At 42.3% G+C, this 21,416-nt stretch overlaps 2 protein-coding genes across 10 annotated transcripts in view; both read left to right on the top strand.

Annotated features, from left to right (window-relative positions):
- Positions 1 to 6,786, top strand: part of acot9.1 (acyl-CoA thioesterase 9, tandem duplicate 1) — an 18,474-nt gene extending 11,688 nt beyond the window's left edge. For all 3 annotated transcript variants that reach the window (XM_078280356.1, XM_078280355.1, XM_078280354.1), the window contains 8 exons: positions 359 to 432; positions 815 to 882; positions 993 to 1,104; positions 1,654 to 1,744; positions 4,588 to 4,673; positions 4,811 to 4,898; positions 5,325 to 5,475; positions 6,212 to 6,786. In XM_078280356.1, coding sequence (XP_078136482.1) covers positions 359 to 432; positions 815 to 882; positions 993 to 1,104; positions 1,654 to 1,744; positions 4,588 to 4,673; positions 4,811 to 4,898; positions 5,325 to 5,475; positions 6,212 to 6,267 — 726 coding nt within the window. In that variant the 3' untranslated portion in view covers positions 6,268 to 6,786. The remainder of the gene's footprint in view (positions 1 to 358; positions 433 to 814; positions 883 to 992; positions 1,105 to 1,653; positions 1,745 to 4,587; positions 4,674 to 4,810; positions 4,899 to 5,324; positions 5,476 to 6,211) is intronic.
- A 399-nt stretch (positions 6,787 to 7,185) lies between these two features.
- On the top strand, positions 7,186 to 21,073 carry pdha1b (pyruvate dehydrogenase E1 subunit alpha 1b). 7 transcript variants are annotated; one of them, XM_078280426.1, is made up of 13 exons: positions 7,186 to 7,352; positions 9,056 to 9,076; positions 10,661 to 10,825; positions 11,852 to 11,917; positions 12,234 to 12,407; positions 13,223 to 13,349; positions 13,438 to 13,529; positions 14,171 to 14,263; positions 14,361 to 14,516; positions 17,224 to 17,294; positions 17,609 to 17,677; positions 18,124 to 18,232; positions 18,597 to 21,073. In XM_078280426.1, the coding sequence occupies exons 1-13, from the start codon at positions 7,293 to 7,295 to the stop codon at positions 18,759 to 18,761; spliced, it is 1,368 nt and encodes a 455-aa protein (XP_078136552.1). In that variant the 5' UTR covers positions 7,186 to 7,292; the 3' UTR covers positions 18,762 to 21,073. The 7 variants fall into 7 exon arrangements, with proteins under 7 accessions (XP_078136552.1, XP_078136550.1, XP_078136553.1 ...); XM_078280424.1 differs by having other exon boundaries at positions 10,583 to 10,825; XM_078280427.1 differs by lacking the exon at positions 9,056 to 9,076.
- Positions 21,074 to 21,416: the final 343 nt, after the last annotated feature.

Here is a 21,416-nt window from a genome sequence, read left to right as displayed (position 1 = left end):
CTGTAGGATAGGATTTGTAGGCCGGGACGTCTCTGCAGCACCATCCTACTTCAGTCAGAATGGTTTGACACATATTTAGCCTTTAACAAAAATGGGGCCCCGCCTGCCATATTGCCCCCCCCCCCCCCCTGCGATTTGGATATTGCACTAGTCCATATTGCGATTTCGATAAAATTGCAATTAATTGTGCAGCCCTAACGCACACACATACAAACATTTATGTACACACGTGCGTATGTGTTGACATTAACTTGTGATTGCTTGTAAGTGAAGCGCAGAAACTCTACAGAAATAACAACAAAGACAAACGTTTTAGATTAGCAACAGGAAGAATCTCATCATGTGACCCATCTTTCAGTACGTTAATGGAGAGTATACCCCGGTTCTGGATGCTACATTTGTCATGGTGGCACGGGATCCAGAAAACAAGAGGTAGGACACTCACTGCAAGCTCTTCACAAAGTCTAAAGAGTACATTTAGGCTACATCTACACTGCTACGTTTTGGTTTAAAGAAACGAACATAACTAAATAGTAAACTAAATCTTCATATCTGTACAAGCTCAACTTTATTGTAAAGAACAGAGAGTTCCATGAAACGAGGAGGTTTGTTTTGTCCTAATCTCAACAGTATTACTCATACATTCAAATGATTAACATTGTTAAACGGAAAAGCAGCAAATCTGGAACTATGAAAACGTTTACATGAAAAATGACTGAGTGCATTGAGTCTACAAAGGTCCACTCTCTTCTCTCTCTTCCTCCTCGTTGCTGTTTGTTCTCTCTAAACGTTTTCGTCTTCTTCTTTGTTTCAGGGCAGCTTTTGTAAATCCACTGAAGCCTGAAGGTCCAGAGGAGGAGAAACTTTTCCAGGAAGGAGAAGGTATGAGAGCTTGACATTCTCTTAGTTACGATAAGATCACGCTGTCCGTTTTATGCCAACCTTTGCTGTCCTCTCTTGTCTCTGTGTTGTCTATTTGTGTGTTTTTCCAGCTAATAAATCCCGCCGTGTGGCTCTGAGCACTGCGTCGCTGCTGAAGGTGGCGCCCACCGACGAGGAGAGGAAGATCGTACACAGTCTGTTCCTCAACACGCTGGACACAAAGTATGACTCAGATAATGGGAGCCTTAAATGTCAAATCATCCTCCAAATGGGGACAATAATAATCCTTGTTTCTCTGTGGCCGGGTTAGCTCAGTTGGTAGAGCAGGCGCACATATATAGAGATGTATACCTCGACGCAGAAGGTCCAGGGTTCGAGTCCGACCTGTGACAATATTCCTGCATGTCATCCCCCTCTCTCTCTCCCATATTATATCTAGCTGTTCTTTCCATTAAAGGCTGAAATGCTCCCCAAAAAAATCTTTAAAAAAAAAAAAAAATCCTTGTTTATGTAAAAGTCTGGTATCTGAGGTATCGGTTTAACATCGGCTAAGAAGATTTTTGTCCCAAAATATTTCTACAGTTTGGCTTTAACACCTAATTGCTGCAGCATGTAATACTTATTTTGTACACACTCAAAGGATGTGGGAGCTTGCAGGGTTGTGCCCAGGCTGTGGTATAATTACGAAAGTTTTTGATTGTTTTGTGTTTTATTTTAAGGTACACTGTATTCAATATTTCTTTGTGTCTTCCTCTTCTTCTTCATCTGCAGGACGGTCAGTTTCCGCAGCAGAATTCTGCCTCCAAACTCAGTGTGGATGGAAGACGCCAAAGTGAAAGGACTGGAGATCTGCCACCCTCAGGTGAGAGCAGGAAACAGCTTCTTTATGTCTTCTAAAGCTGCGGACACACCGACCAGACGGCCGACCCTCGGTAGAAAAGGCAGTGTGACTGATCAGTCTCCCCGAGTTGGTCAAAAAAAGTTCCTCAGAACACACCGAAGAGACGAGACGTAATACGTCTCCATAACAGCAGGCGGCGCTAATCTGTATTGTCGTCCAAAAATGAAAACCGGCATCTGATTGGACGAACGCGTCACGTGGGTCTGGTTTCTCCAGGATATTCAAAGCCAGACTGTCATGGCGGCTTGTTCAGAATACGATCTCATATTGGACTAAAATAGTTCACCGAAACGTGTTTCTGAAAACATTTGAAGAGAGAAATAGGCCGTGCAGTTGCTGAATCTGTCTTCATTTCAGATCAACAAAGGTCAGTTTAAAAGAATTTCGTCAGATTTTGAGAGAGTTTCTGGGTTAGCTCTCCACCAATCAGATGGGTCATTTGAGTCCGACTGCCGGCAGTGTCCGCCCCGCCGATTATACATGTCAAATCAGCTAAAATGAAGGACGACAGCCCCTCCAACGGACGACGGCACGGGACACACCGAACAGACTGGAGTCACTGACCTCGCCAGACTGTCTAGCGGATGATTATTGGCTCGGTGTGTCAGCGCCATAACAGAGAAATAGCTGAAATTCTACCCTACATTATTTTTACTTTGACAGTGCTTTAAGTTTGGTTTTGTTTCTCACATTTGATGGAACCACCACAGTCTGTTCAGTTCATCCTAAAATCCACCTGCCACTAAAGCTGCGTTTCCATCAAACGCTCTCTGTTAAGTACCTTCAGAACAGTAGGACACGTACTACACACTAGATATGTTTTGCGTTTCCACCACAGACCGTACTCTTAAAGCTATAGTGCGTATTTTCTGTCGCCCCCATGAGGAATTCTAAGTAATGACAGCAACACTGTCGGCGCGTCCACATGATACAAGCCTTCCCCTCCTCCACACAGTTGCTAGTAGCCAAGGAGGACGCGGAGGATTAAAATAACATGATGGACCCTTCAGAAGAGGTCTTCACTTGAGTTTCTGTGCCAAAAGTCACCGGACGCCACAACCTTCTGAACATAGTCATACTGAGAAACAGAGAGTTGTGTGGAGCTGATAGTCTTAATTAGCTTTGTAGCAACTCATTTGATAATGGCTTGAATGTAACAGACGTTTATTAATATCAAAAAGTTACGCACTACTGTAGAGCCTTAAGCGCGGTTCTATTGGTACCATTGGGAACTTTTGAAAATGGAAACGCAAGAATAACCGTTCTAATGTGTAACGAACTGAACTAAACCGGACTGCTTGGTGGAAACGAGGCTTAACACTGGGTCCGTCAGGCTCTTTTGGGGTACTCTTTTCTCTAAATCCCACGCCCAAGAGCATCTGTATCCTCTTGTTCGTGCTGATGGGCTGTTAACGCGTTGCCTCTATAGCACTACGTTTCCATCTCAATAGCTGCAAGAACATCAATGGATACCGGCCTGCACACACAGCCAGGTAGCTTATCCTACAGCTTGAACCTACGTAAGACATAGGTAGACAAGTATAGTCTTTTTTTTCCTTTTTTTTTTAAAGATTATTTATTTGGCATTTTAGGTCTTTATTGATAGGACAACTCAAACATGCAGCAAAGGGCCGCAGGTCGTAATTGAACCAGGTGAGCTGCCCAGGCACCCCAGCTGGTATGGTCTTAGCGGCGTAAAATGTGCTATTTATTTTTTAGAAAATATATTTTCATGCAACTCGTTGCAGTAGTAGTCCATGGCAAAGCGAAAGTACCGTAGCCTATGGAACAAAATCTCAAACAATTGCTGACTTGGTTTGGTTAGTTTGCTCTGTTTTGTCAATAGAATATTTTGGTTTTACGTGAATGCTGGTAAGTGAAGCTAATTGATTTGATCTGTTGTCTGTTTATCTGAGTTGTAAGCATCTTAAAACCTAAAAGGTGTGAACCAATTTCCACTTAAAAAAAACAATCAATTTCGGCATTTTTATTTTGGCAAGTAAACTAAAAGGTAAATATAATCAGAAATGATGTTGCGAATGATTACAATATCACATTTGTCTAAAGAAAAGAACAACAGGAAATCCTCCTCAGCATTTGTATTTATTTCTCCATCTTTGCGCCGTGTGTCGTTTACTTCAACACAAAACCTCGGAGGAGGTTTCTGTGAGCGAACAAATCGTTTACACCTCGTACAATCCTCCTTTTGTTTTGTTGCGAGTGCATGTGCCAGCTGAATGTTGAATGGTGGTATGCAGAGTAGTTTCTATGTCCCATTCATTATCTCAGTGCACCATTAGGGCCGTTATGCGAATGCATCAATCCGGCTGCCGGAGGAGAGTAGCAACGTTAATCTGCGATACTCCTGGTGACTAAAGGCAGCTTTTTGCATGAAAAAAAACAACTAATCTATTCGGGTTTTCTAAATGTAATTCTATCATTATATAACAGCCTATAGACATTTGCAGAGGAGGTTTTAGGAAAAGTGAGGGCAGGAGGGAAACAGATCAAACACAATGAAGGAATCATTTCAATTTTGGAACCACAGCGTTTAATGGCATGGGCCTTGGCTTATCACGGTGGCCAGTGTTCCTCATAACTTCCCCGGTTTTTGTGTGTGTGTGTGTGTGCGTGCGCGTCGGAGGTCAATTGAGAAGAATAAATACACTTAATACAGTATACATCCTTTTTACATCATGCCTTGCTAAACCTTACAGACCCTCTCATAACTGTGTGTGTGTGTGTGTGTGTGTGTGTGTGTGTGTGTGTGTGTGTGTGTGTGTGTGTGTGTGTGTGTGTGCCAGGAGAGGAACATCTTCAACAGGATATTTGGAGGTTTTCTGATGAGGAAAGCCTACGAGTTGGGCTGGGCCAACGCCTGCTCCTTCGGGTGAGAGCTTTTTAAGAGAAGATGATGCTGGAGAGAGAAAGTGCCTCATGTTTAAAAGCAGAATATCACTTTTAAGCTTAAGATGTTAAAGTGCTTGTGTGTGTGTGTGTGTGTGTGTGTGTGCGTGTGCGCTGCAGAGGATGTCGACCCAATCTGGTGGCTGTTGATGATATCCTCTTCCAGAAACCCGTGGACATCGGCTCGCTGCTGCTGCTCTCATCGCAGGTTTGATTGTTTAGGGGAAATTGAAGGCTTAAGGCTACTTCCACACCACTACGCGTCCACACTTCGCCGGTATTTCCGAGCCCCTAAAACGGAGACATTTGGAAACACTGCTGCCTCGATTTTGGTTTGAAATGTTGTTGATGTCAGACGTGTTAATACAGACGGAGATTAGTTCTGCTACTGGAGCTAAAACTCTTGCATGGACAGAGATTGTTTTTGTTTCAAAACGCCGCTTAAAAAGGAAAACGTAACAGTGTGTGTGTGTGTGTGTGTGTGTGTGTGTGTGTGTGTGTGTGTGTGTGTGTGTGTGTGTGTGTGTGTGTGTGTGTGTGTGTGTGTGTGTGTGTGTGTGTGTGTGTGTGTGTGTGTGTGTGATTGTTTCTCAGTGATTGACCACACAGCTTTTCTGTGTGTTTGTATTTTCAGGTGTGTTACACACAGGGGAATCACATCCAGGTCAGAGTTCACAGCGAGGTGTTTGACCCTCTGACCCGCCAGCACAACACCACCAACGTCTTCCACTTCACCTTCATTTCTGACCGCGGCGTCCCCAACATCATCCCAATGACATACGGAGGTGAACACACACACACACACACACACACACACACACACACACACACACACACACACAGCGCCTATATGCAAATGGAAATGGTGTACAGGCTTGTTTGCATATAGAGCAGAACTAAGATCCTAAGGGCGCTGACACACAGAGTCTGGTTGGTGTGTAAGCTCCTTAACAAGTAGTCACTCAGGATGCATTTGGAGAAAGGTGGGAACACACCTGTACTTAAACCTGTCCGCTTGTGATCGGATCACTCAGATCGGATTTTAATACCAAGTGAAAATGTGTCCTCAGTTTCATCCACTAAATCAGTTGTCCTCTCTGTAGTCTTCTTAGCTGTTTTGTGTCTTGAATAATGTCCATTTGTCCAACTTTTCTTCCATCTGTTTTTCTTGCAATCTCAAATGATGTCTCAGTTGTTGTTGTTTTTTTTTATCAGGACTTTTACTTATAGTAGAGTATTTCTACTTTTACTGAAGTAAAAGATCTGATACTTTTTCCACTACTGGCCTTTTTTATACACACTGGTAAATATGAACACTGTATGGGGTTTGGGAAATATTGGGTGAAATTGGGGCTGTTACTCTCAGGAAACAGACAAAAATGAATGCTTTTTTTCTCCTTTTGTTTTTTATGAAAAGTTAAAAAGATGACAAAACCTTCTGACTCTTGCAGGTTGAAGAATTGTCAGATTACGTTACAATCTGAGATATTTGATGCTGTTGTTTTTGTGTTTTTGTGACAGAGTCAATGCTTTACCTGGACGGGAAGAGACACTTCAATCAGACTGTGGAGCCCTGAGAGCAACATGTCTGCTGCCTGCCAAAACTGTGTGTGTGTGTGTGTGTGTGTGTGTGTGTGTCGGAGGTCAGAATAAATGCACTTAATACAGTATACATCCTTTTTACATCACGCCTTGTTAAACCTTACAGACTCCACATGGTAACCATGTTTGATTCCTGTTACTTTATGTGTTCTGATATCGTTTACTGTATATTTTATTTACTCTTTTTTTCACAGTTGTAACCTGGGTTACAACAACCAGGCGGCTCGTTTGACAGCCAGTCAGCGTTTACAATTTCTCAACATCTAAACATTTTCCTGGCCTTGTCATAACCTCATTTATTCCTGATTGCTTTACGGTTTTTATATTCCACTGTCGCTTATACGCACACAACTTTTCTTTACTTTTATTGTATGATGAATGGGAAGCTTTATTCTGAATGTGTCAGGCTGCTGTGAGACGGAGGAGGGAGCATTTTTCTGGCCTTATGTCTTGTATTTACTCAAATGCAATAAAGGAATTCTTATTTATCGTGACTTCACAGTCGTCCTCGTGTCTTTGCTTTCATTTTGTTTGATACAAGAGACCTTTGGTGGGTAAATATAATCTAAAACCTAAATGGAGCTTTTGTCAAGTTTGAGGAAATAACACAGAAGAATTGAAAATATCCTGCTTTGTAATCTTTAATCTTGCCTGTAGCACTTCAAATGTGTTGCTTTAATCCTAATGACTTCCCAGGTGTTACTACTTTTGGTTTGCATTAATGTTTTTATCCTTTGTTTATACATTTTTAATTGTGTTTAATCAGTTTTTTTCCCCCAAGTTTTTCAAGTTTAAAAAAAAAAAAATGTTTTTTGTATTAAATTACATTTTAAAATGCATTTCGGGCAGCTATATAAACCTCGGAGGAACCAATGTTCGGTGCAGCCAGTGTTCACCCGGGGCCGTTTCGCAGACGGACACTAACACGGATTTAGCACTAACAGCAGCGATTACCGTCCACCTTTTTAATCCCTTCAGAGCCGGCTTGTCGTTCAGTAGCATGAAAAATATGTTAACCATTATCTCTAACGCACTTTGTAGGATCACTGGCAGGAATGTGGTGAGTGTTTTGGGGGTAAACGTCGAGCTGCGGGCCGCTTGTGAGCGATGCTAACAGTTAGCTAGCCTGGGTTTGTTTGCCTTGGGGCTGACCTTGTGAGCAGGTAGCAATATTAGCCACATGGGCTAGCTAGGCTATCTCTGGTTTTGCATTTTGCATGTGGTGGTCAAATATATAATGTATATAATTTGTGTTTGCTTAGTGTTGACTAAAAAGGTCATTTAAATAAGGGCATGGCTGAACTGAGGAGCTACAGACTCTCGGTGTCTTCATTTGACTTTCTGTCTCTATAATTGATCTTTAATTAGTCTGTGTGTCTGTGATGGGGGGGCCCTTCCTATAAAAAGCTTTTACTGATTGGGATGCAATGATTTGATCAATACTGACCAATATCTGTGTTTAAAACGAACACAATGCTAAATGTAGCTTAGGTTTATGCAGAGAGAACGAAATAATACATAAATATAATCATTATAGAAATACGACTAATAATAGTAGCAGTGGGCGTCGAACAGGCCCAAGGCAGCAGCCAAGGTCCAGGGATTATTTAGTCCAGATTTGATAAGTCTAGGTATAGTGGTTTGGGATCTGGACCTGGTTTAATGTGGTCTACATATGAAGAAAAAAAACTGAAATCTCCCTTTATTGCGTTGTCATAAAGACAAAAAAGCTTTCACAAATCTAAAAGTGTGTTTTAGACATAATTTACCTTAATGACGCACACACTTTCAATACAGTAAGAGGTTCAAAAAACTGAGGATCAGTCACTCAGCAATGTAAATGATGTTACCCTGCTGACTCGGACAGTTTTAAATTCCCCCTTAACTGCCGAATTAAGAACACTTGGGTTATATATGGGTCATAATCAGCCAAAGTCCGCATATTTAGCAAAAAATATAAAAGTTGAAAAATGTTGCGTTTACTTCACACAAGCAGCCATTTTCCCCTGTTGCCATGGGAATGTTATGAAGTGACGTAATTATGCGACGTGAACATCATCGAAAAGCTGCAAACTGCAGTTTTTGCAAGTTCCTGCAATTTCATCACATAAAATTGCATAAATATCCCGCATATTCCATCGCATTTTTTTTAAGAAACCGTGCTGCATAATCGAGGATCTTTTCCCGCAACAATCACAAAAAACTCATACAGCAAATTACATGAAATAAAACGATTAAATTGATGCTCAAAGCAACGAACAGTCATGTCAGTAAAAACCTGTTATGCGTTTGCACAGAAGCTTATACAACAGTGAATATCAATTGAATTGGAAGATATTGGGTTCAGTTAAAACGCATCAGTGCATCCCTAATCACTGTGATTAGTCAATAGCAAAAGCCATCGCCTTGGCAACAGCATGTTGTCTGTGTTGTGTTTCAGTGGCAGCAGAGATCCTACAGTCTTTTGAATTAATTTGGCAAACTTCAGCTCTAATTGGATAAAACCAGTACGCATATATACTTTTGAAGGAGGATACTTCTGTTATTTAGTTTTTAACAAACTTTGAGACTAAGACTAAAAACAAACGTGACTGTAGGAACTCTGTTGTTTTACAGCTTTGTGTTGGAAAAGCAAAACTCTTTGCTTTCGCTCTCCGGCTTCCACTCCCTCTTCCTTCACTCTTGCACAACATGCACAACAATCCCTATTCATTTCTTGCTTTTCTCCCTCCTCTCCCCCTTCTCCCCTCGCCTGAACCCTAGGGAGCCCAAACAGTGTCCGAGGTAAGCAGCTCGTTGCCCTGCTGATGATTGTCTGTAGGTCCGGTCCTACGCTTCCTTCCCTCTGCACTTTCCTAAAGGCTCTGACACACCAACCTGACGCCCGACCGTCGGCAGGAAAGGACTGATCATTCGGCTCTCGTCGGTCCGAAAGTCTGGAGCGAACGTTCTGCACGAGACGTAATACGTCTCCATAACAGCAGGCGGTGCTAATCTGTATTGTCACCCCAAAAAAAATCAAAACCGGAATCTACGAACACGTCACGTGGGTCTAGCTTCTCCCCCAAATTTCAAAGCCGGCCATAATGGCGGCTCGTTCGAAATACGATCTCGTATTTTAAGAAAATAGTTCACCGAAACGTGTTTCCTGAAACATTTTTAGCGAGAAATGGGCCGTGCAGTTGCTGAATCTGTCTTCATTTCAGATCAAAGGTCAGTTTAAAAGATTTTGAGAGGCGTTCTTCACACTCATCCCGCTCGTCATTTCAGGTAAGTGTTTTAACATAAGTGCGCTGATTCGCTAGTCAAGGGCTAGCGCTCCACCAATCAGATTGGTCATTGAGTCCGACCGCCCACTGGCCGACTCTACATGTCAAATCGGCCCAAATTAAAGCCGACGGCTCGTCCGACTGACGACGGCACGGAACACACCGAACAGACTGGAGTCACCGACCTCGCCACACGGTCCAGCGGCCGATAATCGGGTTGATGCGTCGGCGCCTTAAGGAGCTCCTCTAAAGTGCTTCTAAACCAGGAAAATGAAACCCAATCGGTCTTACATTATCGTTCCTCTTACTTAGAATGCTACCAATCTGCAAAAACTCAACTGTTTTAGTGTAATTTTCCTTTTAATTATTTGGCTTTAATTGAAAATGTCCATTTCAAACATCAGTCTCGTGTTTTTTCTTTTCTTCACCCCATTATGTTATTAATATAATCTGTGATAGCACGGTTTAACCTCCGTTATCTGAGAGAGAGAGAGAGAGAGAGTTAAAGAAATCTCCTGAAAAGTCTGTCTTTGGGGATATTACACTCGTGTCAAAAATAAGCCCATAACAATTTCATCATTTGAGATTTGTCATTTTTGCTACATAAATAAAATGTGTATTTATTAAGATCAACAACCACAACTTCTCCAGGTGTCCTCATAACACACTCTGATTAAAATGGTACACATGACCTAACAATTATATTGATCAGCTACTTTATATTTATTTTTTTGTCAGACCAGTTAAAAGTAGATAGTGGATAATATGGATAAATGTATCTCTTTTTTTTTTCTTCTTCTCTCTCTTCTCCCCCCCCCCCGCCCAATTGTGTTAAACAACCAGATGTTTACAGCACAGATACCTTAATACAGATGTTAAAGGCATTCAAAATGTCGTGCCAATTTAAAGAAATGACTGAAGTGTAGACACTGTTGGGCTGGTGCCAAACTCCATGTGTGTTTCTGCTTGTTTTAGCCTGTAGAAGTCATCCTGTGTGTGTGTGTATCCATTCTCCGTTTAGCTGCTGCTGTTCTCACCTGTAGACTCTGTAGAGCTCCTCTGGCTGTGCTCTGATTGGTTGGCTCCTGTGTTCCCCCAGTTGCTGATTGACCTGTCAGAGTACGTCAATGTAACCTCGCCACCGGCGGCGCCCGCCTTCGCACAGGCCCAGGCCCAGCGGCAACCACCTAAACCACCACCAGTCAGTACTAGAGCGCCTGCTGCACAGTTAGTTAGCGCCCAGGCCGACCAGCTAGACACACCAGTAAGAACATGAGTAGCATCCTTAATGTGTGTCTGATCACTAACGGGTGGGGGACTTTACCTTGTGTGTTTACAAGCCGCTGTGGCCGCTTTCAATAACAGCGAATGGCACTGCACCGTCAGTCTCTCGGTTCTGGGTCTTTTATATCTTTTGGTCTTGTTTCTGGGAAATGTATGAAATCACAAACTGAAGATGTAAAATATGGAAATCTCATCTTTTTAAAACAGAAAATCACATTTGTGCGTTTGTCTTTAAGTCACCTGCATTTATCATTTCATGCATTCACTGTAAAACTAAATCTGCAACTAACAATTACTACTAACAATTACTCATTTCTATCCATGAATGTCTTATATTTTTTTCTGGCTTAATAGATTCTTCATTGTTTAGTCTAAATGTCAGATCACAGATTTTCTGAGCCCAAGCTAACATTTTCTGATATTTATTTTGTTTGACCCAAAAAATATAAAAAAATTACAAAGTAGAGAAAAGCAGCAAAACCTTCTACCAGACTCTGGTCCTCTAGCCTGGTCCTACCAGACTCTGGTCCTCTAGCCTGGTCCTACCAGACTCTGGTCCTCTAGCCTGGTCCTACCAGACTGTGGTCCATTTCATTAGTACAGAGAGTCTGTGTGCTGAGCTCTGTACTTCAACAGAGGGGTAACGGAGAAACCGGAGGGGAGTGGAGCCGTTCTATTGGTACCATCCACAACTTCTGACGAATTCAAAACTGAGCTGAACCAGACCGCTTAATGGATACGAGGCTTTTTGAGAGACTCGGCTGGTGTTATTCTCCCACCCTGTTACTGACTTCCCTACATCACAGACCGCTGTTGTAATCCAGTCCAGGGTGAACTCCCAAATTACCCCCCCCAACCTGATCACCAACACCTCTTAGCCCCACTTACCTTCCTCCACCACCTGCTGTGAAGAGGAGGGCAGCCCTGTGTGTGTGTGTGTGTGTGTGTGTGTGTGTGTGTGTGTGTCTTAATGACACACAGTTTGATTTTCGTTTTTGGTCACCAGGGTACCAGAGCTGTGGTTTCCCGCTCCTTCGCTGACTTCACCTCTCAGGCGACCTTTGACATCAAGGTTAGTCGAAAACAAAGATCAAACCTGACTGCACAGAAAAATGTTTTAATGCTACAAACTCAGCTAGTGAGTAATCACCATTTTAATTTTGGGAGACACGTGGCCGGGATAGCTCAGTTGGTAGAGTGGGCGCACATAGACAGGTTTACTCCTCGGCGCCGCGGGTTCGACTCCGACCTGCTGCCCTTTGCTGCATTTCATTCTCCCCTTTCATGTCTTCAGCTGTTGTGTGGAAATAAAGGCCTAAAAAAGCCTCTCTTTTTTTTTTAAACCATTAAATAACATTTTCTTTCTCCTGGCTGTTCGCTCCCCGTAGAAATGTGACGTGCACCGTCTGGAGGAGGGTCCCCCGCTGAAGGCGGAGCTGACTCGGGAGCAGGGGCTGCAGTACTACCGCATCATGCAGACCGTGAGGCGCATGGAGCTCAAAGCTGATCAGCTCTACAAACAGAAGATCATCAGAGGCTTCTGTCACCTGTATGATGGACAGGTGAGACCACACAGAAAGGTCCAGATTAGGGGATGGGCTGAGTCCGTCCAGAGTGTCCCATAGCGTGCCAGCCCTGAGCAACGAGTAAAAAAAAAAAGTCTTTCTTAGTCACCCGGTTTTACAGAAGTGGGAATACCCCTATTATCGAACCCTTCTTCCGTGATTTCACCAGGAAACCACCCCACCACTCTTACAGGCTGTTATTCCCTGGAGCTGACATCGGAGTTAAAGTGCTCATATTATGCTGATTTTCAGGTTCAGAATTGTATTTTGAGGTTGTACCAGAATAGGTTTACATGGTTTAATTTTCCGAAAACGCCATATTTTTGTTGTACTGCACATTGCTGCAGCTCCTCTTTTCACCCTGTGTGTTGAGCTCTCTGTTTTAGCTACAGAGTGAGGCATCGCACTTCTGTTCCATCTTTGTTGGGAGTCGCACATGCTCAGTAGCTAGGTAAGGACTACTAGCCAGTCAGAAGCAGAGTATGAGGGCGTGCCATGCTAGCAGCTAGGCGAGCATTATAACGTGTGTTCCAAAGTGACCACGTTTGTCTCTGAAGTAAAGGCTGGACTACAATAGAGCTGTTTGGAGCAGTTTGTGAACAGTGTTTTCTGTTGGAGATGGTAAGTCCCTTTGGGGGGGGACTTTGGACTTTTTCACTTTGAACCTATAACATGCACAAAAAAGATGTATAACACAATAATGGAAAGGGGGGGAGCCAAAAAGCTTAATCTGAACACTTTACACACACAAATCAAATGACTGTTTTGTGAGTTAAACCCCTGTTCTTCTACCTGTTGGTCTTCTCCTGCAGGAAGCATGTGCCGTGGGCATCGAGGCGGCCATCAACCCCTCGGATCACCTGATCACCGCCTACCGCGCCCACGGGTACACGTACACCCGCGGTATCGCCGTCAAAGAGATCCTGGCCGAGCTCACAGGTGAGAGGGACGTTTTTAAAATCAGAGAGTGGAGGAATCGTACCTTTTTGACACGCCTGCAGAGCCGTCACTCTTCATTCCTCCTCAGGTCGTAGAGGCGGTGTGGCCAAAGGAAAGGGAGGCTCGATGCACATGTACGCTCCACATTTCTACGGAGGCAACGGCATTGTGGGAGCGCAGGTAAACGCACAGCACAGGAAACATTCTGCACCAAAACAAAATTTTAACCTGTTTACTTGTGATATATTATCTACCGTCAATAAGGTGGTCTCCATGAGGCATGATGATGATATAAGGAATAGTTCAGCCAAAAACAATATAAATTGTACGTAGTACTCGCCTCCTAAAGCTCTCTGTGGTCCCAGAAAAGGTTTTCTATCGACTGTCGTTAAGAGAGTGGAGAAAAAATGAAAGCAAACGGACTTCTACGGAGGCCAACGGAAAAAAACAAAAGGATGTTTACAAGACATTTGGATAGCGCTGCACAGGAATCTTCACATTTCAAGAAAACATTTTCCAATGGAGAACTAAGCTCTCTTAACCAGCTGAGCCTTAATATTCTACCAAACTGATCTTTCAACGTAATCTTAGAGAAATAAACTGCAGGTTTTATAATTTAGTTAAAGCAATAGTGCGTAGTTTCTGTCTCCCTTATGAGGAATTCTAATGTAATGACGACAAAACTGTCGGCGCGTCGCGTCCACATAATGCAAGCCTCAAATTTAAACTCTGTACAAACAGACTTTGACAGAGGCTGAACGATGGACGGCGAAAAAAAAGGTTGTTTACGAGACATTTGGATAATGCTGTGAATTGTCCAGGTTCCTTTAGGAGCCGGCATCGCCCTGGCCTGCCAGTACCAAGGCAACAATCAGGTGTGTGTCGCACTCTACGGAGACGGGGCTGCCAATCAGGTAAATATCCTACAGAGCTCTTTTAAAATCCCAGAATTGATGAATATGGATACCTTTGCTCAACCCAACCCCTGTCTGTTCTCTCCGATCCAATCAGGGCCAGCTGTTTGAGTCGTTCAACATGGCCGCCCTGTGGAAGCTGCCGTGCATCTTCACCTGCGAGAACAACCAGTACGGTATGGGGACGTCGGTGGAGAGAGCGTCAGCCAGCACCGACTACTACAAGAGAGGAGACTTCATACCAGGAATCAGAGTGAGACAAAAACACAGCAGAGACCCTCTCAGATTCACCTGTGCATGGTACAAAGGACTGTGCATAGGGCAATCCCCAAATATTTAATCAATTATTTTAATAGTGAGAGATGTTCACAGCTACTCCACCAGGGGCAGCTCTACTGATTTTGTACCTCCTAGACTTAAGAGTAATTTAGGTAAGGAGTCCTTTTTGTATGTAGCAACAAGCCTTGTTTAGGAGGTTTTAAGCAGGCACTGAAAAAAAAATGGCTCGGATGCCAATCTTGGTATTTTTTTTATTACTGTATTGTCTTGATGGATCTAGTATATGTATGGATGTGATGATTGATGCTTGATCTGCTGCCACTTGCTCTGCAGTTTTTATGTATGGTGCAAAGCTGTATCGTATCTTTTATAACGGAAGGGTCAAATAAAATCAATCGGACGTAAAGCTGCAGCAGGGTTCAGCATCGGGGTCTTGGGCGGTAGCTGCAGTGTGTCCGTTGGACCGTACGCTGCAGCTGGCCTGTATGGACCTAGACTAGAACAGGACGAGGCTAACAGTCCGCCCTGGCAGTTGCAGGTGTGAGCATCCATACAGCTGTCTGACGCTCATGTATGATACTGCGCACAAATGTTCCCCGTCATTTATCATATCTGATGTTTCTGGATTCATATTCCTGCTGCATTCATGTGTCTGTTGCATTTCCCTGCTGTAGATTTTTAAGGTTGTGCTCATTTTAACTCCTTTTTAAATATTGTTGGGTAGTTTTAATCTACAGCAATGCATCATATTCTAAAAGATCATCACATGTTTGGAGCGGAGCTGTCCTGTGAGAACCATGTATCTATAATAAATATAAATCTACTAACTGTATTGGTCGATCACTAGTTCCCTGTGTGTTCAAGAAACGACACATAAGGACGACCATACAGTTTTTTATAAGGCTGATACCGATTTTATTTTGGAGCCGATATGCATTTACATTGAAAATGAAAATCTTTAAGTCAAAATTAAGATTTTGGAATGTTACAAACTCCAACGCAAACCTTTTGTTTAAATGCTTTAAGTAATTATTTAATGAATTAGAAACTTTGAACATAATACCCAGTAAGAGTCAGTCAGTGTTGTGGGGGGGGGGGGGCATTAAGTCAGACTCAGTGGGGAGTGAATCCGAAGCAGAGGGACAGAGCTGGAGCCGAGCCACTTTTTAATTCATTAATTTGATACTTTATCGGGCAAATAAAACGCTGATCAAGGTTATTATAGTTTTGCATTTTTCATTAGTTTTTTAATTTTTTCGTTTTGACTTTTTGTTTTCAAATTCAGTTTAGTTTTAGTTAGTTTTTAAAGCTGGTTTGCTAGTTTAGTTTTTTGAAAATGCTTAGTTTTTATTAGTTTTGGTCTTATGTAATGTGTTGTCGGGATTCAAAAAGATCAGAAAAAGTATTGTGTAATAACTCAACAAAAACATCATACGATTTTAGAAATATGTATTCAACAATAACACCAGTAAATAAAATGTAGCCTACATATGGTCATAAATATGTAAACGGTCTACACAAGACGCTGCAGTGAGTGCAAAATGTGTAAGTGACGTGTTCCAGGAAAAAAACCTAAATGGCCAACAGACTAAAGAAGACAGACATGGTGGTTTGAACTTTGGTTCGAGTAAAGTGGGGAACTTTTTGAAGTCAATGGAGTCACACAGTTGTGTAGACATCCCAGTATCAACACACATTAACCCACGCTTCCTCCCGCTTTTGGTGTTCCTGCGTATGTACTAACCAGCAGCTGTCAGGTCGCTGGTGAAAGCCCTCCTGTAGTGTTCTCTGTCCTGCTGTTGTCTCCGTCATGCTGCCTGGCCCTGTATCCATACATCCATGCCTGTAACGTTACCGGGGTTGGCTTCTGTTTCGGGGAAAGAGGGCTTTGCGTTCACCTCTACCTTGTTAAGGTAAGCTAGGTTAGCCTCCTAGCTTGTGTGCGCTTCTCAAATGTACTTTCAAATTCGTGGGATTTTTCCCTGTAATAAATTGACCACATATTTTACCACCTTCCACTGCAAGGCACTTTATCTGACAGTCGTATAGGTGCCGCCATGATGCCAGGCGAGGGGCACGGACTATGTTGTGTTCAGTTTGACGTGGAATGTCGGGATTTCTGGGTTCCCAGTCGGAAACTATACATGTCTGCGGGAAATGTCATGGTCAGAGAGCGATAAGGTTATTTGCTCTATGAAAGATCGACAAAGACGAAAACTAAGGACATTTACTTGATTATTTTAGTTTTGTAAACAGACTTTTTGTAATGCCTCATTTTTATTTCAGTTGACAATGTTTTTTTCCCACCTAGTTTTCGTCATTTCGTTCGTTTTCGTTAACGATTATAACCTTGACGCTGATACAGATAATCTGCAAACTGCCAAACGGCCCGGTAATCGGCCAGGGCCGATGATCTGTCTATCCCTAATAGAACACACTATCACTTTATGACAGACATTCAACATCAACACATCTGGAGATGCATGGTTTTCACTGGACAGGAAGGGGAGGAAAAACTGTCAATTGAAGTTATTACTTCCATTTTTTTTCAAGCAACATCTGCACTAGGATGTTCTTAATGAAATAAATGGTCCAAACAGCTGGTTTTGAAACTGTAGGCTGTTAATGTCTTGTGAAGCACAATGTCCCCGCTTGTTTTGACCTGTTTGTTTATCTCATAGGTGGATGGGATGGACGTCCTGTGTGTCCGAGAGGCTTTCAAGTTTGCTGCAGAACACTGCAGATCTGGGAAAGGTGAGCTGAGCTGCTCTGTGTGAGGAGAAACGAGGAGATGAAATCAGAAATGCAGGAAACTGGTGGAGAAACTGGTCTCTCTAGTTAAGGACAAAACTTCCACGAACCCTCTTCTCCCTCTGTGCCTCACGTTAGCCTTCTCTAATCACATGCATGTTTGGTTTTGATCCTGAAGCTAAAGGACACGCCCTGAATCTCCATTGTTTTCTAAAAACTCAAACTTAACTAGAGATGTTACCAATATTTTGTCTGATTCCGATACCTGAACTTGTTTATAGGCCGATAGAGAGTGTTGACCGGCCGTGTGTTTCAGGGTCCCATCGTAATGGAGCTGAAGACTTACCGTTACCATGGACACAGCATGAGTGACCCGGGCGTCAGGTGAGAAACCTTTTTGTAGCTCCTAAATGACTTTATCCTGTTCTGTTTCATCTTCCTATCTGGTTCAAGTGTAGAGATGAGGAAAGGATTTCCCTTCATTTCTTAAAATATTTTATTTCTTATTTATGAGTTTCATGATTGTTTGTGTTTTTGTCTGCACTGTCACAAAATTGCAAACTTCAATAAAAAGTTAACCCTGAACAGCTACGACTAAATTTTTTTTAATTTATTAAAGAATATTTTTTAGAAATTTGAAAACCGTTGCATCATTTAATTTTTTTATTTTTTTAATTGCTGTCAGCTGATATTATATGGGATCATCAGTCAAATATTAAAACGTGTGTATGTTATGCGTTTGGTATCTCTTCCTGTTAAATGAGCCAGCGGGGAAGTTTGAGTTTGTTCTAACCGTGTGATGCAACTTCCTGTGATGCAACTTCCTGTAGCTACCGCACCCGGGAGGAGATTCAGGAAGTGCGCAGTAAGAGTGACCCCATCACCATGCTGAAAGAGCGCATGCTCAGCAACAACATGGCGTCTGTGGAGGAGTTCAAGGTGAGCACGCGCACACACACACACACACACACACACACCTCAGCTGTCCTCTCCATTACAGGCAGAAATGCCCCAAAAAAATTATCTTATACAAAAAATAACTTTTTTGTAATGTACCCTTCAGCCGTCTAGTGGGATTGGGAAGATCCAGGACTTAACCAAACAATCTTAACATCAACTTCTCAGTCCCTCCCCCCTTTCTGCTAAAGCCCAAAACGGTCTCTTAAGCCCCTCCCCCCCACAAGGGAGAATGAATGCATGAGCAGTGATTGACACTCAGTTAGCCTCACCTCACTCTACTTTATGATAGAGCACCGTGTTGTGGCGCTGTTTGAATCGCCACGACTCCTCTCTGTCCCGTCAGGAAATTGACATTGCGATCCGTAAGGAGGTGGAGGAGGCGGCTCAGTACGCCACCTCGGACCCAGAGCCGCCGCTGGAGGAGCTGTGCAACCACATCTTCAGCAACGACTCGCCGCTGGACGTCCGTGGGACAAACCCCTGGGCCAGGCTCAAGTCCGTCAGCTAGACACACACACACACACACACACACACCTACCTACACCTTCCACCCAGCACTAAACGAAGCCCCTTTTAGCTGCACCGACACCCTGACTTTTTAAGAAATAACATCCAGCACCTCCTTCCTCGATGTTAAGATCATTCCGCACCTTAATGGGACTCAGCTTTGACCTGAAACCTGTCAGTGTTATTTATTTAGTTTTATATAGAAATATATATTTAAGATGTAGATTTATTCTTTGTCTGTGTTTATTCTGCTGTAAATCTGACCAGTCAGTTGGCGTTGTACCTCGAGCCACGGTCAGCTGCTGCCAGAGATGTTTGGGGTGTACGAGTAGAGTCTTCAGAGTTCAGTGTACTTTTACAAGTGTTAAATATTCCAGGGCAATATATTATACGCACAAAACGTAGTTTTCCTCTTGTCTGTTTTACGTTCCTCCACTTTAAGAAGTTCTTGTTTTTTTTTTTGTTTTCCATCTTTTACATGTTAAAAATTCTGCTTTATGAAACAAACACTTTTAAACTTCCAAGAAACCAGCGCCAACTTTGGGGGGGGAAAAAACAATCGTGAATATTTTAACACGTTTTCCTAAAGCAATCAATCGCTTGTTGAGTCTTCTGGGTTTTCACGTTTTTGTTTTAGTTTAAACCATTTTTAAGAGACTGCAGGAAGGATTCAGTATGTTTTTATATGGAGGCTGGAATAACACTACAGTCAAAGGACGAGTACATTTGCTCAAGTACTCTACTTAAGGGCAATTTTCAGGAGCTTTAGGGGCCGTCCACACAAACACTTTTTGGTGTAAAGGCGCACGTTTTGCATCGTTTTGGTGGACGTGGTCTAAGTCGAGTAATTCCATTTTATGTTACTTTATAATTCACCACACTTCAGAGGGAAATGTACTGTTCTGGTTTATTGGATACATGTAGTTACTTTACAGATTCAGATTATTAATACACATAATTAATAAATGTGTATTACAGATAAAGCCACACAATATATCAATTAGTTAAGACATTTATTTGAATGCAGGACTTTGACTTGTAACCGAGTATTTCTACACTCATATTGCTACTTTTACTTAAGTAAAATATCTTGAGTGCGTCTTGCACTGCTGCTTATAAAGTGCTTATTTGTATTTATTTGCTTATTTGTATTTATTTGAGTTGTACGGCCTGATCGTACGAGGATTCCTGAATAATAAAGACTGTTAATCAGTGAATCAAAGCCCTGAACTAAATACTCGACAATCGGCAAAGGTTTTTATCCAAAAAGGACTTCCAGTAAACTACAGACCAGGACGTCCCAACATTTACCAGCCACTTCACTGCAGTTGTTGAACTCCTCCAAATAATCTCTACCTGCCTGACTGCGATAAAGTAAAATGAATACGATTCTAGTTTGATTAAAAAGTGGAAAGAAACTGAAGTTTGAAGAGAAACCTTCTTCTCTGCTGGAAGATGGATGCACTTTATCTTACAGTTTATCTGCACACACGTTATGCTGCGTTCCAGACAGACTTCAAGTCACGACTTCGGCAGAGTCACGACTAGTCGGTTTAGTTACGTTTTATGTACAGCAGATTTGTGTGTCTGATAAAAGTCAAAGCTGGCTAGCTAAACATTGAGCCGTTGGCAGGGTTCAGGTTAGGCTAGCTGATACTAGCGATTTCTAGTCGGCGACATATTTTGGGCTTCATTTAATAAACATAACCTGTAGTAGTACACAATCGTATGTGTAGTGGTTTGATTACAATGTGCGAAATTACTTTACGTTGCCTATATATATATTTTTTTTTTTCTATTTCTCACCGTTAATCACCAGCGTCTGCACAGCATCAACAGGGGTCACCATTGTTGTTGTTTATGTGTGTGTGACGTCAAAAACTGTAACTGGGAGTACAACGATCTGGTACGAGTTCACGAGTAGTAAGTTACGGGTTTGACTTCCGTTCCAGGCCACTTTCACGGGTAGAAGGTTGTGAAAACACGAGTTAAGGAAGCCTGGAACGCAGCCTTAATCTGTGGTTTGGAGAATTATGTGACTGCCGCATGTAAACGTGCACTTAAAATATGGAGCTGCTATCGGTGTTCGCTTACGGAAAAATCTGAAACTAAAAATCTGCAGCAGCTTTAAACTTCCTGTTCCTCGTCTCATGGACCTCTGTTACAAGAACTGGAACTGTTACTGAACCTGAGCTTGTACAGATGTGAAGCTTTTCTTGACTATTATGTGTATGTGTGTTGAACTGAAAGACTTTGGCTGTAAAATAAATGCATAAAGAGTGTGAAGATGAATAAAAGTTTGTTTTGTGTTGAGTCTTTTGTTTTCGTACTACTTTATACTTCAACTCCACTACATTTATCAGGCCGCTTTAGTTCCACAAACTGCATGTGGATCTTATAAAATGTTTTGCTATAATCTAAATGACGTGTAAAATATTGAAGTTTGTTTTATAAATGAAGTTTGATTTAAAAATGGTTAATTCATCTGGAAAATGCACGATTTTGTTAACTTGAATATTTCTTAAGTAGATGTTTTGAGGCGATTCCTTAAAATTAAACCAACATTATGTAACGATCTACTTCTGACGTAGTACTGTGCTGAAGTACACATTTGAGGTACTTGAGTCTTTTTATGCTACTTTATACTTCACTACAT

This window comes from Sander vitreus, chromosome 22 (assembly GCF_031162955.1).
Source record: "Sander vitreus isolate 19-12246 chromosome 22, sanVit1, whole genome shotgun sequence".
In the NCBI taxonomy this organism is placed as follows: Eukaryota; Metazoa; Chordata; class Actinopteri; order Perciformes; family Percidae; genus Sander; species Sander vitreus.
This window is presented reverse-complemented; position numbering and strand designations above follow the sequence as displayed.

What these genes read in the sequence shown, in the direction of transcription:
- pdha1b (XM_078280424.1), top strand. Translation starts at nt 7,293, where the DNA reads ATGAAAAATATGTTAACCATTATCTCTAACGCACTTTGTAGGATCACT. An exon ending in GTCACCTGTATGATGGACAG is followed by an intron (nt 12,408 to 13,222) that starts GTGAGACCACAC and finishes CTTCTCCTGCAG; the next exon opens with GAAGCATGTGCCGTGGGCAT. An exon ending in CGTCTGTGGAGGAGTTCAAG is followed by an intron (nt 18,233 to 18,596) that starts GTGAGCACGCGC and finishes CTGTCCCGTCAG; the next exon opens with GAAATTGACATTGCGATCCG.